The following is a 16,960-nucleotide window of genomic DNA, read 5'->3' on the forward strand; positions in this document are numbered from 1 at the left end:
GGATGTTCTATTAGGGGCCAGCTGTTCCGTTCCACAAAATACGGAATGCACACGGATGTCTTCCGTATTTTTTGCAGATCCGTTTTTTGCGGACTGCAAAATACATGCGGTCGTGTGCATGAGGCCTAATTATCCTGTTACAGCTTGAGCTGCAGGCTGTCAAATCTCTCCACTGCCCCCTGCTGGTTTAGCCATTATGCAAGCGCATGCTGTGCTGTGGTGCATTGTGGGAGGTGCGGTGCTTACATCAGACACGTATAGAGTGGAGTGCATTGTAGGAGCTGTCCGGGCTGAGCGCCCATATTTTATTTATGTAGGAAGGAAAGATAAGGGGCTGCCAGTTATCACAGGTGCTGCTTATCCCTGCACTGATGCAAAGTCTGAATAGATAAAATCCCGTCCAACCCATGTGTTCCCTGATAGAGAAACTCACCGCCTCAGCAAACAAGCATTTAATTATTGGTAGATCTGATGAAAATGGTGGGATCTGCAAAAAAATAAACGAATTGTCTATTAAATGTGCATGCGGGAGCAGTGAAACCCAGAAGAGTTCTGTATGCAGCTCTCAAAATTATATTATAGCAGAACTGAGAATGCAGCTCTGGAGGTGACTGGAGTAGAATTTGCACACTAGCGTTCAACATCTCCGATAGGTTGCTCCCTGCCAGAGATGTCTGGATCCAGCATTCCGGGATGCTACCTGACACCCGCCGGCCCCATTCACTTTAATGGGGACCGGCAGAGATCCGGCTGCAGCCGCTTTGCAGTGGTTTTTGTCCGGCCGATTCTTGGCATATTGGCCGTGTTGAGGCCGGATCTCTGCTAGTCCCCATTATAGTGAATGGGCCCAGGCGGCGAATTGGTAGTTTCTGGCAATACCGGAGTGCAGAGAGATCTGCCGGATCTAAATACGCCAGTGTGAATCAAGCCTAAATGGAAAGAGCGCTAAGTGTTTGCAACATTATATCTAGATTTTTAGAATAATATTTAAAATTCCACAAAAATGTGGCATAAATCCAGGTACATTAATCGCTGTGATCAATGCTGGCCGGGTCAGCCACAGATGACCTCCACCTCTGCTCATATAGCTGCAGGGTTTCACAGGATTTTCTATACTGACCTCACATGATCCGGCTGCTGTGGTGACCCCTAGTCCTCTGGAGGGGCCCCAATAATGCTCCAGCGGGCACTGGGCAGGAGCCCTCCTTACGGCACTGGAATCTGTCCAGAGCAGGAAATATAAGAGATTTCTATCCTGATGCATCTGAGATGCTAATATTTGACTATGAAGATGTGGTACAAATACAATATAATATATTTTTACAGAACAAATAAATGATTATTTAATAAGAAGCTAATATATGACACCATAATAAAAATGATTATGATTTGATTTATGTCTTGGATTCTGTCTTGTTTCTTTATTTATCTTTTAATTCCACCATTCTGCATGGAATAATTCGATAACATATCTTTTAGGCCTCTTTCACACGACCGTATGGCTATTTCAGTGTTTTGCGGTCCGTTTTTCACAGATCCGTTGTTCTGTTTTTTTGTTTCTGTTCCATTTTTCCATATGGCATATACAGTATACAGTAATTACATAGAAAAAATTGGGCTGGGCATAACATTATTAATAGATGGTTCCGCGAAAACGGATATGGAAGACATACGGATGCATTTTCGTATGTTTTTTATTTTTTTTTGCAGACCCATTGACTTGAATGGAGCCACGGAACGTGATTTGCGGGCAAGAATAGGAAATGTTCTATCTTTCAACGGAACGGAAAAACGAAAATACGGATACGGAATGCATACGGAGTACATTCCATTTTTTTTGCGGAACCATTGAAATAAACCGTATACGGAACGCAAAAAACGGCCGTGTGAAAGAGGCCTTAGGGTCGCATCTCCATTATACTGCTATAGAGCTCCAAATCTCCTCAAACTAAAACTCTGACTACCTGCAGCCACTACCACGGGGAGCACTTTAAAGGCAGATTATGATATTGAGGTCTAAGGCTGGGTTCACACCTGAGCGTTTTACAGCGCGTTCCTACGCGCTGTAAAACGCTCAACAAGGAGAAACCAATGATTCCCTATGGGAATGGTTCACACTTGGGCGTTTTACAGCGCGTACGATCGCGCTGTAAAACGCCCGACGCTCCAAAAAGTACATGAGCGACTTTTGGGGCGTTTGTGGCCATAGGACACTGTAGTGAATCACACAAACGCGCGTCAAACGCGCGTTTACTATTACAAAAACGCGCATAAAAATGCGCGTCAAAAACGCGCGTAAAACGCGCGTTTGCGCAACGCTCAAGTGTGAACCCAGCCTTAGGCTGCTGCTGCATATATCAGTATGTAGTGAGCACCCCCTAGTGGTGGCTGTATAATCTGTATGTAGTGAGCTCCCTCTAGTGGCGGCTGTATATTCTGTATGTAGTGAGCACCCCCTAGTGGTGGCTATATAATCTGTATGTAGTGAGCTCCCTCTAGTGGTGGCTGTAAAATCTGTATGTAGTAATCTCCCTCTAGTGGTGGCTGTATAATCTGTATGTAGTGAGACCCCCCTTGTGGCTGTTGTATAATCTGTATGTAGTGAGCTCCCTCTAGTGGTGGCTGTATAATCTGTATGTAGTGAGACCCCCCTTGTGGCTGTTGTATAATCTGTATGTAGTGAGCTCCCTCTAGTGGTGGCTGTATAATCTGTATGTAGTGAGCTCCCTCTAGTGGTGGCTGTATAATCTGTATGTAGTGAGCTCCCTCTAGTGGTGGCTGTATTATCTGTATGTAGTGAGCTCCCTCTAGTGGTGGCTGTATTATCTGTATGTAGTGAGTTCCCTCTAGTGGTGGCTGTATAATTATAACGTACAAATAAGGCTACTTTCACACTAGCGTTCGATCGGATCCGTTCTGAACGGATCCGATCATATTAATGCAGACGGAGGCTCCGTTCAGTACGGATCCGTCTGCATTAATAACTTAGAAAAAATTCTAAGTGTGAAAGCAGCCTGAGCGGATCCGTTCAGACTTTCAATGTAAAGTCAATGGGGGACGGATCCGCTTGAAGATTGAGCCATATGGTGACATCTTCAAGCGGATCCGTTCCCATTGACTTACATTGTAAGTCTGAACGGATCCGCACGCCTCCGCACGGCCAGGCGGACACCCGAACGCTGCAAGCAGCGTTCAGCTGTCCGCCTGTCCGTGCGGAGGCGAGCGGAGCGGAGGCTGAACGCCGCCAGACTGATGCAGTCTGAGCGGATCCGCTCCATTCAGACTGCATCAGGGCTGGACGGAGGCGTTCGGGTCCGCTCGTGAGCTCCTTCAAACGGAGCTCACCAGCGGACCGACGAACGCTAGTGTGAAAGGAGCCTAACTAAGGAGGTAGACATTTATTTATTTTTTATTAACCCCTGAGCTGAAAAGACCCTGAGAAAACCAGAGATTTGGTTGTGAATGGAGTGTCGGTGTGATTGGAGTATTTGGAGTGTTGACCATTGATGATGATAAGAAGCCAAGCAATCATCTCAATGCTTCATAAGTGACATAATCTTCAGATACATCATCTGGATTCTGTCTATATGTCCAACAACCATGGGGTACAACAGTAAAAAAATCCTGCTGCAGCCATCCTGGGACTGGTGGCACTTGCTCCTCGTGGGCCTACCAGACCACCAGGAGATGGCCAGACCACCAAGTAGGTCAGGTTATTAGATTTGTAGACCATGGTCTCCTTCAAAGTCATGTACAGAACCCAAATAAGAAAGTGCAAGAAGCTTGAAGGTCCATATCTTAAAGTTCCTCGGGTGGGATGTGATCATCCTCCTCGTCCAACTCTTCTTGATGGTCCTCAGGTTGGATATAATTGTCCTCTATATACCCGTCCTCATCATCCTGTGTGTGAGGGACGCCTGGCAGCTCATTTTGAGACTCCGTGATCCATTCGTTCTCGGGCAGTGGGTGATGTCGATAACTGCGTAAATAGCGGCGGAAGAGGTTGCACTTGGCCACAACAGCGATGAGAAGGGAGATGGTGATGGCTACCAGCACGAATCCCACCAAGTACGGCCAACTTCTACCCTCAGAGACTGGTGTGGTTGGTGAGAGAGTAGCTGTGGAGAAAAAAGCAAAAGCTTCAGTGTTGACATTCAGCGTTGAAACACCAGACCGAGCATAAGAGGGAAGGGGGGAACAGGGAATCAGGGAATCAGAACTAGGGAAGGAAAATGGACACCTCCTAGTGAAAACCCTAACCAAAATCCTGACTGACTACCAGTATGAGCAGACCCCAAAGGTAGGTTAGTTCATACGCAGGAATACCTAGAGTCCTATCTAGCCCTATAGGAACCTGGTACTAATGGCAGGGACGAGACTACCTGTTCCACCAAATGGAAGGACGAACAGGAGTCTCCTTCAGGCCGAATACAAACAATAGAAAAATGCAACACACAGAACTCAAACACAGTACAAAAGGGAAAGGAAAGACTTAACTTCAAAGAGGCTATGGAAGCACCAGGAACTCCGCCGAGATCCAACCACAAACAATCCACAGGCACAGAAGCTATAAACCGCACAGCATTGTGGGAGAAGCAACTACAAATAAGGAAGGTTAAATGACCACATAAACAACACCTGGTGGCGAGGAGTGTGGTCATTACCTGAAACAGCACAGACGCCTAGTGATCCACAAGGAAAACCTGTCAGATCATACCACGTATTGCCAGTCACAGATATCCTACCACTCACTGTCGCTGGGACGTCTGTATGTCTCGGTATGTCCGTGACACATTCAGACTCTGACAACCGATATAGCCAATATTATAGCTCAACCAGGGGTTGTCATCCAGCTCTTCCAGGATCCTGAATGGTAAATGCATCTGTGTAACAAGTTCTCATCTAAAATTCCACGAAGCAAAGCTGGATAATTCTACTAATACAAGTCCTGTGTACATTATTTGTGCTGCTGGCCTCCAAATTGAGCAGGGGTGTAAACAGAGGAGAAGGTGCCCATAGGGAGGGTCCACATTGGGATCCTTTAGGACAGGAGGTCCCGATTCCAGACAGCCCCCCTCTAATAATTTTTACCCTCGGAGGAAAGATTATCATAGCGACCCTCAAGCTAGTTCCCCTTGTTTACTAAGGTGAGATGTCTGTGCATGGGTGGAGCTTTGCTTGCTTTAGCACCGCCCACGAGGAAGGAGATCAGGGACAACCTGTGCTGGAGCCCCCCCCCCCTCTGTAGAGTCCATAGCTGCTTCTATGACACCTAATTCTTTCATCCAAACAGCAGGAGACTTCCAAAGCATCAAGCAGATACCTGTCAGCAGAAACAACCCTATTAAACAAGGATTACTCCCAGGTACGGTTGATTCAGCAGATTAAAACTATACCTGTCTTGTGAAAATCAAGGGTGAAAATGCAAATGAGGCTTATGGCACCGAGGGGGCATGGTCAGCACTGGGAAGCAGAGGAGCTAGGCCCCGACCCTCGTAGTATTTTTTCTTGGGAGCGCCACAGCCGACTTTCACAAAACAAGTATCGTTACAATCCGCAGTATCTGCTCTACAAACCCTACCTTCCAGAACTAACCCTATTAAGTATGTCTGGTTTAATAGGGTTGATCCTGCTGATGGGTGCACTTTAAGAGCTTGCTGAGACTTGTGGTTCCACATTCATTTTTAAGGTTCTTGTGTAGAGTAAGACAATAGGTGCCCAGCGATACCTGAGTGGGCGGAGGGCGTGCGCAGGTGACCTGGGCGCATTATACATAACAACCTTGCACAAACAAGGAAGCTGGAAGGAGTCGAGGATTCAGCAGCGAACACAAAACGAGAGGCAAACATTAAACAGTCGCTGGCAAAATACTGACTGCAAGTATCACACCCAACATCTCATCGCTTAAATTACCAGCTTAGAAAGCGCTCGGCTGTAGCCGCACCTGTGGAGCAGGAAACGCTCACTTCCTCCGCAGCCTGGAAGAGCCCATCCCCCAAATACTCAGCTTTCCTAAACCCTTAAATTTCTACTACTGTCCTTTGTTTTTACCTTTGGGAATCACTAAATCTATTACTTAGTATATCATAAGCCATTTAGTGGTTTAAAAACTCAATATCCTTGCCCCCATGCTTTACACTGCATCACAACTTTGTTTTTAATTGGCTGCTGTGTAAAATGAGTGGAATAGGAAGTCAGCACCTGGAGGATTTTCATGACTTTAAGGACTAAAGATTATAAAGTAAATCAAATAAATGATTAGTGTACATAGTCCAGGAAGGGGGGGGGGGGGGGGGCCTCAATAAAGGGGGGGGGGGGGACCATTGGTCATTTTATTAGGTTAGAAGTGTGACACTGCCCCCTGCTGCCAGATACAGAACACTGCTGATAGAATGGAGGGGAAAGGGGAAACAGTAGAGAAGTTCTTTCTTTGTGTTTCCATTCACTGACAGCAAATAGAGATCATGAGAATAGTGAGGAATTGAAACATAATATCTATTAGAAATCTGCAGCATTTTTCATTGTACAGCAATTAATATAAAAAACCCTAAATCTGCCGCAGTAGAGGTCAGCACGGAGGCCCTGATCGGCACAACTTACTGAGGAGCAGGCTGTCGTTGGAGCTGACGTCACGGATGTAGAGCTTCATGGCCTCGCTGTCGACCTTGCCCGCAATTTGCACATCCGGATCCCTCTTTTCTGCCAGGGTGGCACAGGAGCAGAGGTCGCCTGGCACTGGATGGAGAGAAGCGTCACACGGGTCTAATGTATCAGCGATTGGTTACACCTTTGTTTCATTATATACAAAGTCATTGAAGATGGAGTTAAAGGGGTATCCTGACCATCACATACATCGTACATCTCTGATAGGCGGTGGTCAACCTGCTCTTTCCTTTCTCTCCTCTTATTTGCCACATCCAGCCCCCTCATGTGTAACAGAGGGGGGGGGGGGGAAGCAGCGGGGTTCTCCCACCTATCAGATATCTATGATGTACCCTATGGATAAGGGGGGACCCTACCTCCATTCTTATATTCAGGCAGGGGTGTAGCAATAGGTTGTAAGTAGCAGTTGCCCCAATGCCCTGGTGCTCGAGGGCGTCCATAGAAGACCATCCATCAATATTAATACTACCTGTTACTGTATATAGAGATTTAAAGGGGAACTCCAACTAAAACTGGTCCCTTTTTGGTTACACTTTAAGGGGTTCTCCCCTTTGGACAATCCTTTAACAATAAGCAGACCAGGGGTTTTCTCCCTGCTGGGACCCACAGCGATCAGCTGTAGGAAACGTGGAAGCCTCAATTCCTCAGCAGCGCCCCCACAGGAGAAATGAAGCATTACACCGCGCCCACTGTAAAGACGGACAAGGTGAGGTGTCGTGTGACAAACAGCGTCATTGAGCTTTTAATAGACAGACGCATGCGGGAGCGCTCAGGGACGACGTGTCCTCGTAAATCACTGAGCAGTCCCATGTCAGGGCTGATATTTCATGTAAACACCCATCGCTACAGCAGCGCTCCCTGACCTGTGATTCTCCAGCTGTTGCAAAAGTACAACTCCTATCATGCTGGGGTTGAAGTTTGCAACACCTGGAGCTCCATCTCTATAGAGTTATACTAGTGAGCGCAATCGCATCCAGTAAACGCCCCCAAAGTGACAAACTGTGGGGTCTGAAAATGAAGCACGTCTGATGGCTACTCAGGACCCCCATAAGAGCACCCCTTTGATGTCTTTATTTTTGTAGGCCTGCCATAGCAACAGGACCTTTAAGAGGCGTCAGACACCAATGCATCAATATGAAGAAGAGAAATTAAAGGGGTATTCCTCTTCTCCACAGGCTGCAGGGCTCAGGAGACATCAAGGAGAGGGCCACCCACAGGACACCGACTGTATTCTCCCAGCAGGGGAAGGTCCCAGGGGTGGGAGCCGAACCCATCAAAGCATTTGGGGCAAAATCATATTGAACATGGGAGACCCCTTTAAGATTTGCACAAGGATTATTTATTACACGAGGACTAGCGACTTTCCCAAAATAATTTTCAACTGGTATTTTGAGCTATCCATTGTATTCCATTGGCATGGTGGATCGGGCATGTCATAGCCATCAGCAAAGCTGCCCTCTCAAAATACGAGCCAACAACCACCATGGTCATTCACCAACATCCTACCATGGTCAACCACCAATGACCAACCAGCCCACGACCAATGACAATCCACACAACCACCAATGACCGACCAGCCCACGACCAATGACAATCCACACAACCACCAATGACCAACCGCCCAACCACATTCCCCCATTACCTTTATAATGGGCTGTATCCAGTGGTCTCTTAAAGGGGTCTTCTTACTTCAGCAAATGGCATTTATCATGTAGAGGAAGTTAATACAAATCACTTACTAATGTGTTGTGATTCTCCATGTTGCTTCCTTTGCTGACTTGATTCATTTTTCCATCACATTATATACTACTCATTTCCATGGTTACGTCTATAGATGAGCGAATTTCCGCTTATGAAATTTGTTCACACTTCGTTTGTTGGTAATAGGTGAATTGCGTTATGGATTTCGTTACCACGGACAATAGTGCAATTCTATGACGAAATGCATAACGGAATGCCTTTGGAGGTCTATGGGCTGCAAAACGGATCCGTTCCATTTTCGTTATACAGGGGAGTTCTCTCCGTTATGCATTTCGTCATAGAATTGCGTTATAGTCCGTGGTAACGGAATCCATAACGCAATTCACCTTTAACCAACAAACGAAGTGTGAACGAATTTCATAAGCGGAAATTCACTCATCTCTAGTTACGACCACCCTACAATCCATCAGCGGTGGTCGTGCTTGTACACTATAGAAAAAAGCACCGGCCTCTCTGGTGGCAGGAACCATGGGAGCGCACATAGGCAGGTGCTTCTTCCTATAATGTGCAAGAGCGGCCACCACTGATGGATTGCAGGCAGGGCCGTCTTTACCAAGTTGCTCCTGGGGGGCCCAAGGCAGCTGCCTCTTGAGCCCTGCTAGCCACTGCCCCGGGTGTCAGGCTGTCAGCTAAACAGGGGGTGCTGCCATGCCATGCCTGCCAGCACTGAGTCCCAGGCATCGTACTGTGTTAGAGCTGTGAATGTGATCTAGGACCTTAGATGACATCATCACCATGTGACCAGTAACCTAGCAATATTACTGGTCACATGACTATGAGGTCATCACAGGTCCTACCAGGAGTGTTGCAGAAGTTAACTGTGAAGCTTATTTGTGTGAAGATTACATCAGAAAAAGGTGACAGGGGCTGTTATGTTAATATACTGTAAACTACTGTATAGTGGGGTGCTGTATACTGTGTGGGGGCCTGTATACTGTGGGGGGCCTGTATACTGTGTGGGACTGTACACTGTGGGGGGCCTGTATACTGTGGGGGGGCCTGTATACTGTGTGGTGAGCTGTATACCGTGTGGGGGGCCTGTATAGTGTGGGGGGCTGTATACTGTGTGGGGGGCCTGTATACTGTGGGGGGGCTGTATACTGTGTGGGGGCCTGTATACTGTGGGGGCCTGTATACTGTGGGGGGCCTGTATAGTGTGGGGGCCTATATATTGTGGAGTGCTATACTGCTGTACTGTATACTGTGGGGGGTCTGTATACTGTATACTGTGGGTGCTGTATCGTGTGGAGTGCTATACTGCTGTACTGTATAGTGTGGGGGGCTGTATCGTGTATAGTTTGGGGTGCTGTATACAGTGAGGTGCTATACTGTGGGGTGCTGTATACTGTGGGCTGCTATACTGCTCTACTATATACTGTGGGGTACTGTATAGTGTGGGGTGCTATACTGCATACTGTGTGGTGCTGTATACTATAGGGTGCTATACTGCATACTGTGGGTTGCTGTATACTATAGGGTGCTATACTGCATACTGTGGGGTGCTAAGGGTGCACTGTAACACTAGGGTGAGCCGAGCCCCGGTCTCCTTCCTGTACTGCAGAGCGGTGCCCACTTCCAGCCTGAGCCCAGCTGCCCAGAGCACTGATCCTGAGCCGCTGGAGTCTTCAGAACTGGAAGCATTTACAGTCATTCACTGGACTCTACCAGGGGTGTGGAATTTTTGTCTGTGTTGTAGTGGAGGGGGTGATTGCCTGGTAAGGTGTGGGAAGGCGGGATCCAGGGGGCCCAAGTAAATTTTTGCCCAGGGTCCAATAATTATTAAAGACGGCCCTGATTGCAGGCTGGTCGTAACCATGGAAACGAGCAGTGTATAATGTGATGGAAAAATGAATCCAGCCAGCAAAGGAGGCAACATGGAGAATCACAATACATTAGTAAGTGCCTTGTATTAACTTTCTCTACATAATAAATGCCATTTACTGAAGTGACAAAACCCTTTAACTGATGTAAGGTTTCAGTGATGGAGAAGACTCATATAGTGCCTTGGCCCATGATATTGGGACCATTTAAGGGAAATTTGGGGATTTTGCATCTATGCTCTTTGTATCTTTTGGAGGATGGGTACTTTTGTAAATAAGAAAAGTTCTGCAACTTTTTAATAGGCTTTTTTGTTTCACTTCACCATATTCAAGAAGTCTGCTTGGTGTCAATGAATGGAAACGTTCTTGTTTACTCCCAGAGGCTGAAAACTTGAAGACATGATACGTCTTAGGGAAGGTGAGGTTTTTGGAGGACGTTTTGAGGCAGATTTTCCTGCAGGTTTCCCAGGTAAAGCCAAAGGTGACTCCAGCAAGAAGAAGTAGAAATCCTTCCTTTTTATTTCCGGTTCCGTTTGAATCCACTTCTGGCTTTAGTTGAAAAACCTGCAGGAAAATCTGCCTCAAATACTCCTTAAAAAAACTCCATGTGAACTTACCCTTATAGGAGAAAGTTTGTTACAATTGTATCCAGCCCAGTGGCATGTCCGGGGGGTGGGGGGTGGTCCGCCCCGGGTGCCGGCTCTCAGGGGGGTGCCAGAACAGAAGCAATGAGCGCTTACATCAATACAGATGGAAGCGCTCACTAGTCTGCAGGAGGAGGGGGAGAGAAGCGCTGTGAGCGCTGTCCAGTACACTGGGGAGTCTGATTGGGGGTCTGAAGGTCTGACTGGGTGGTCTAATGGGGGCCTGATTGGGGGTATAGAGGTCTTACTTGGGGTCTGGAGGTCTGATTGGGGGTCTGGAGGTCTGACTGGGCGGTCTGAAGGTCTAATTGGGGGTCTGCAGGTCTTATTGGGGTCAGATATGGGGGTCTGGAGGTCTAAAGGGGGTCTGGAGGTCTGATATGGGGGTCTGGTCTGAGGTCTGATATGAGGGTCTGGTCTGAGGTCTGATATGTGGGTCTGGAGGTCTGATATAGGGGTCTGGAGGTCTAATAGGGGTCTTATATGGGGGTCTTATCTGAGGTCTGATATTGGGTCGGGGTCTTACATCAAGGTCTAATGGGGGTCTGATCTGAGATGGGGGGGATCTCATTTAGGGTTTTATATGGGGGTCTAATCTAAAAGGAAGGGGGATTTTTTTTGTACTAGCGCACAATATAAAGGGGTGTTTTTGTACTGACGCACTATCTGTGTGGTACCAGTATTTTCAGGGGGACAGTTTCTGCAGGATAGTATTGGGGGCACAGTGGGCACAGTATTGGGGGCAGGATGGAGTGTTGAGAAGGTGTGAGGATGATGGAAAAGTAGGAAAGTAAGATGTCTGAAGAGACGAGGCGCAGCTGAAAGTCACCATGGGGGCCTGGTCTGATAGGAGAAGAAGAGGAAAGAGAATGTCTACATCAGAGAAGAGAAGTCACTAGATGGAGGAGGTACATACGCTTTTTCTTCGTACGAGCGCCGCCTTCTCTGCTCTGTTTACCGGCTCATCACTGCAAATGCTACGGCGAGCGGGTGAACAGAACAGAGAGAGCGGCTCTCATGTGAGCGCTGCCCTCTCTTCAAACAGCTGGGGGCACAGAGGGCATTACTACTATGGAGGGGGCACAGAGGGCATTACTACTATTAAAGGGACACAATGGGCATTATTACTGTGAAGGGGCAAAATGGGCATTAAAACTGTGAAAGGGGCACAGAGAGGGCATAACTACTGTGAAAGGGCACAATGTGGGCATAACTACTGTGAGGGGGCACACATCTGTACAAAACTACTGTGAAGGTTGTACAATGAGGGCGATACTACTGTGAGGGGGTACATTTTTTTTTAAAACTATTGGGGGGGGGGGGGGGCAGAGAAAGGACCCGCCCCGGGTGCCAGACTAGGCATTCCTACACACGAGCAGCACAAATCTCTCTCCTGTCCTGATAGTTTGTTACAATGTATCAGTGCAGGTAACACGAATCAGTCTGGAGTTCACAGAGGATACTGCAGCAAACCTTCAGCTGTGAGTAATTGTTACATTTTCAGTTCTTTAGTCTCTGGCCACAAACAATGTTGCTTTTATTTGCTGACAGCAAGCAGGGATCTTAAAAATGATTAGGAGTTGAAGCACAAAGTGCAGCTCCACATTTATGATGCATTTTGGACACAATTTGCACAACACATTTAAAATGGTTCTAAAAAAAAAAGGAGCTCGTCAGAGAGGAGTCGTGAACTGCGCCAAATGTATTATATATAATGGCATCATGATCTGTCGTCGTCATTATCGCCGGTGACTACTGGGCAAGAACCAACCTTTAGATCAGGGATGCCCAACCTGTGGCTCTCCAGTTGTTGTAAAACTCCCACCATTCCCTTCTGTAGCCTGATAGCTGTAGGCTGTCTGGGAATGATGGGAGTTGTAGTTTTGCAACAGCTGGAGGGCCGCAGGTGGAGCATGCCTGCTTTAAATTAACCCTTTCTGTTGCTATTGATCTCAAGGAGTTCCTCCTACAACCAGGGCTGGGCACAGACCCTGGCATGAGGACGATGGAGCCAAGGTTCAACACGAAATGTGGATCATTTTTATACAGTGTAAATTGCCCTCTTCAAGGGCAACTCCACCCACACTTCATACCCCCCCCCCCCCCCCCATCCTTAAATGAAATGCATTGCAGGCAGTTCATCCATTTTGCATTACATTCGCCATTGCTAAGACGGCAACTCCCTGTATCATGGAAATAAATGGGAGGTTTTCACAATCCTTCCCCCATTACTGTAAAGACAGTGGTCACCAATCTGCCGCTCTCTTAAATGTTGCAAAACTACAACTCCCAACATGTTCTGATGACTGAAGGCTGCTATTCACTTCCAAGGTCACCAAAAAGAGAATTAACAGTTTGTTACCCTCCGCGTTCTCTCCCAGAGTCTTTACAAAGCCGACTGATCATCACCTTCTGTTCCACCATTGTATCTGTTTCTGGAAAATCCGGATGACAACCAACATTATCGCCATAACAGTCGTCACCCAGCTTTTCCAGAAACTGCTGCAAGTCAAGAATGAAGGAGTCAAAATCTAGTTGTAGTCTTGTTTATTTTAGTACATTATTATTTGTTATTGTTTATTATCGTGTATTCTTATTGTGTTATATTGTTACTCTGTATTGTTGTATACTGCTGTGTATTACGGAGCAGTATGCGGCTTTATGTCATGTATTACCGTGTGCTCCTCTATACTATCGTGTATTATTGTGTGTTACTATGTACTGTTGTATACTGCTGTGTATTACAGAGCAGTATGCGGCTTTATGTCATGTATTACCGTGTGCTCCTCTATACTATCGTGTATTATTGTGTGTTACTATGTACTGTTGTATACTGCTGTGTATTACAGAGCAGTATGCAGCTTTATGTCATGTATTACCGTGTGCTCCTCTATACTATCGTGTATTATTGTGTGTTACTATGTACTGTTGTATACTGCTGTGTATTACAGAGCAGTATGCGGCTTTATGTCATGTATTACCGTGTGCTCCTCTATACTATTGTGTATTATTGTGTGTTACTATGTACTGTTGCATACTATGTGTATCTTTGTGTACGGCTTCTCTCTGCTATAATATTCAGCCCCCTATAGAGACTGTATACGTGACGGACAGGGACACATGGGGCGCACAGTACATAAGACACATACAGTAGCTGCTCTTTTCCATAAGGGCAGATATATAACACGTGACCTGTATACAGAACATTACAAACACAGAACCCCCAGGGTTTTGGCTGCTCTGGTCCCATTCACAGGACAGCAGCGGACAGGTAACATGAGCCCCCCCTTCACCTGCGCCCCCCTTCCTGCACCCTCACCTCTATGTACAGCTCTCAGGTGTGCAGCATGTCCCCGCAGCGTCTCCTACCTGTCCTCTTCCTGAAGGTGAGGGGTGGGGACTGGCAGCAGGGAGAGGTCCAAAGGTGGCTGCGCTGGTTAAAGTATAACCTCCCCCATGTATGAAGAAATACACTACAAGATGGGGGGGGGGGGACTGGCATGATGGGGGTTGTGCGCCTACCTGTAAGATCTACCCCTTACAACCAGGAGCTATGCCATACTGTGTCTGTCCAGGGCACCCATCACTGAGGGTTGGCACAGTGTTTATAGCTCTATGCCAATGCCCAATGCTCAAACACCAGATAGAGCCAGGAGGCTGCAGTAAAGCATGCCATTAAAGCTGTCACCCAGTCTTGTGTCAACAAAGCTTCATGGCTGTAATATAAAAAGTTCTAGTTTTCTAATAGACTTTCTGTTTCTTTACCTCACCATGTCCAAGATCTCTGCTTGCTGTCAGTGACTGAGAACATTGCTTCTTACATCTGCGCAGACCTACAGCTGAGGGCTTGCTACAATTGTATCGGTTCTAGACAATGCTATGTAAATTTCTTTACAGTGTATGGGTCATGGCGGTTTTTAGGCCCCTTTCATACGGGCGAGTATTCTGCGCAGATGCGATGCGTGAGTTGAAAGCATTGCACCCGCACTGAATCCGGACCCATTCATTTCTATTGGGCTGTGCACACAAGCGGTGATATTTCCCTACTGAGGCTCTCCGGCGCATGTGCAGTGTCCCGGTGTGCAGATGAACTCCGCTGAGATTTTCCATAAACTGTCCGTTTGCGCATGCGCAGATCGTTAAAACTCAGGAACGCCTCCTCCCGTCATTAGCGGTGCGACCAGAAGTTAGAAGGTAGGGAAATCTCATGGAGTAGGGTAATGTAACGTTACACCGGCATCTCTTCTGTCTTCTTCTTTGCTGTGTGCAGGAAAAAGACCTGTGGTGACGTCACTCCGGTCATCACATGATCCATCACCATGGTAAAAGATCATGTGACGGGCCATGTGATGACCCGAGTGACGTCACCACAGGTCCTTTTCCTGCACACAGCAAAGAAGAAGACAGAAGAGAAGCAGGGCTGCACGAACAAGTGGATTAATGTGAGGTAAATAATTTTTTATTTTTTTTAACCCCTCCAGCGCTATTGTACTATGCAGTCTGTATTCAGAATGCTATTATTTTCCCTTATAACCATGTTATAAGGGAAAATAATACAATCTACAGAACACCGATCCCAAGCCTGAACTTCTGTGAAGAAGTTCGGGTTTGGGTACCAAACATGCCGATTTTTCTCACGCGCGTGCAAAACGCATTGCAATGTTTTGCACTCGCGCGTAAAAATCGTGCATGTTCCCGCAACGCACACGCAACTTTTCTTGCAACGCCCGTGTGAAAGGGGCCTTAGAGAATTGTCTAGATTGGATACAATTGTAACAAACCCTCAGCTATGAGGCTGATAAGAATGTTGGGTCATTGTTAGGCTAGGGCTACACGACGACATGTGTCGCGCGGCAATTTTTATAATGATAGTCCATGGTGTCGCACTGCGGCATGCTGCATCCAAGATGGATTTTTCTGTGACTGTCGCGTCGCAGTCGCAGCATGTTGCAGTGCGACACCATGGACTATCATTACAAAAATTGTTGCACGACATTGGTGTGACATCAATATCGTTGCAGTGTAGTTGTGCCCTATGTGGCGTGCAACTTTTTGTCATCGTGCAGCCCTAGCCTTGACACCCCCCCCCCCCCCCGGCAGATTCTTCACTCTGGTGCTGACTAATGAGTCCTATTCTGTTCTCACAGCCTCTCCCTCTGCGCTATTTCACCTTTCATGTTCTCTTCCGGAAGGTGAGTCCCACGCATTTCAGGCACTCATCGCCGCAAGCCCTGATCACTGCACTCAGTAGTGTTTCCTGCTGTAGGAAGTTCTCAGCTCCCAAAAGACTAAGAAATCCCGACTCGCTCTGACATGGAGAGATGTTTGCACCAACAAAATACTAACATAAAAATCTAAAGTGATGATTTGTTTCACCTCATTTATCAAAAAGCGCACGCTTATTTACATATAAACTTGATTAATTGCGCCATTTCAGCAACCCCCCCTTCCCCCCCGCCAGACCACACTTGCAACTTTTGAAGCATATTTGTAACATTTCCAGTGGTAAATGGCGACTGTTGTCTCAGACTCGGGACGTTTTTGTTATTGTTTTGTTTTTTGCTGGATGTCAATTTACTCATTTATATGAGACATAAATAAATGCGTCAAACACTTACCGATCGCTTGTGCCCACGACAGGTAGTTTTTTCTTTTCATAAATGCGACTTTTTGACAAAACACCACCACATAAGCCGTTTCTTCCTATAAGAGGATGATAAATGAGGCGTAATATGCACCAATTTGATAGCCCCGCCCACTTTGATATTTATAGCTAATTCTGGAGAAAACTGTTGATATATTTAGCACAAATCAAAACTACATTCTTTTTGGAGCATTTTACACCATAATTCTGGCGCAACTTTCTTAGTAAATGTCCCCCATTGTGCGGGAGGATTTAATGAAGTAGTTACATGTGATGAAGATGATGGGGGTAGTCATGTGCATCTGGCAAGACTACATGTCACCCTCATAGGCCTCTTTTTTTCTTTTATTATTTCCGTTGTGTTTCCGTTTCCGTTCTGTTTTTCCGTATGGCATATACAGTATACAGTAATTACATAGAAAAAATCG

At 46.7% G+C, this 16,960-nt stretch overlaps 1 protein-coding gene across 1 annotated transcript; it reads right to left on the reverse strand.

Annotated features, from left to right (window-relative positions):
* Positions 1-3,393: 3,393 nt before the first annotated feature.
* Positions 3,394-14,331, reverse strand: C7H1orf210 (chromosome 7 C1orf210 homolog). Its single transcript, XM_044301842.1, has 3 exons — positions 14,208-14,331; positions 6,601-6,735; positions 3,394-4,118 (listed from the first exon to the last, which is right to left on the reverse strand). Exons 2-3 carry the CDS (start codon positions 6,647-6,649, stop codon positions 3,799-3,801), a joined length of 369 nt encoding a protein of 122 aa, XP_044157777.1. The 5' UTR covers positions 6,650-6,735; positions 14,208-14,331; the 3' UTR covers positions 3,394-3,798.
* Between the last annotated feature and the right edge of the window lie 2,629 nt (positions 14,332-16,960).

Source organism: Bufo gargarizans, chromosome 7 (assembly GCF_014858855.1).
Source record: "Bufo gargarizans isolate SCDJY-AF-19 chromosome 7, ASM1485885v1, whole genome shotgun sequence".
In the NCBI taxonomy this organism is placed as follows: Eukaryota; Metazoa; Chordata; class Amphibia; order Anura; family Bufonidae; genus Bufo; species Bufo gargarizans.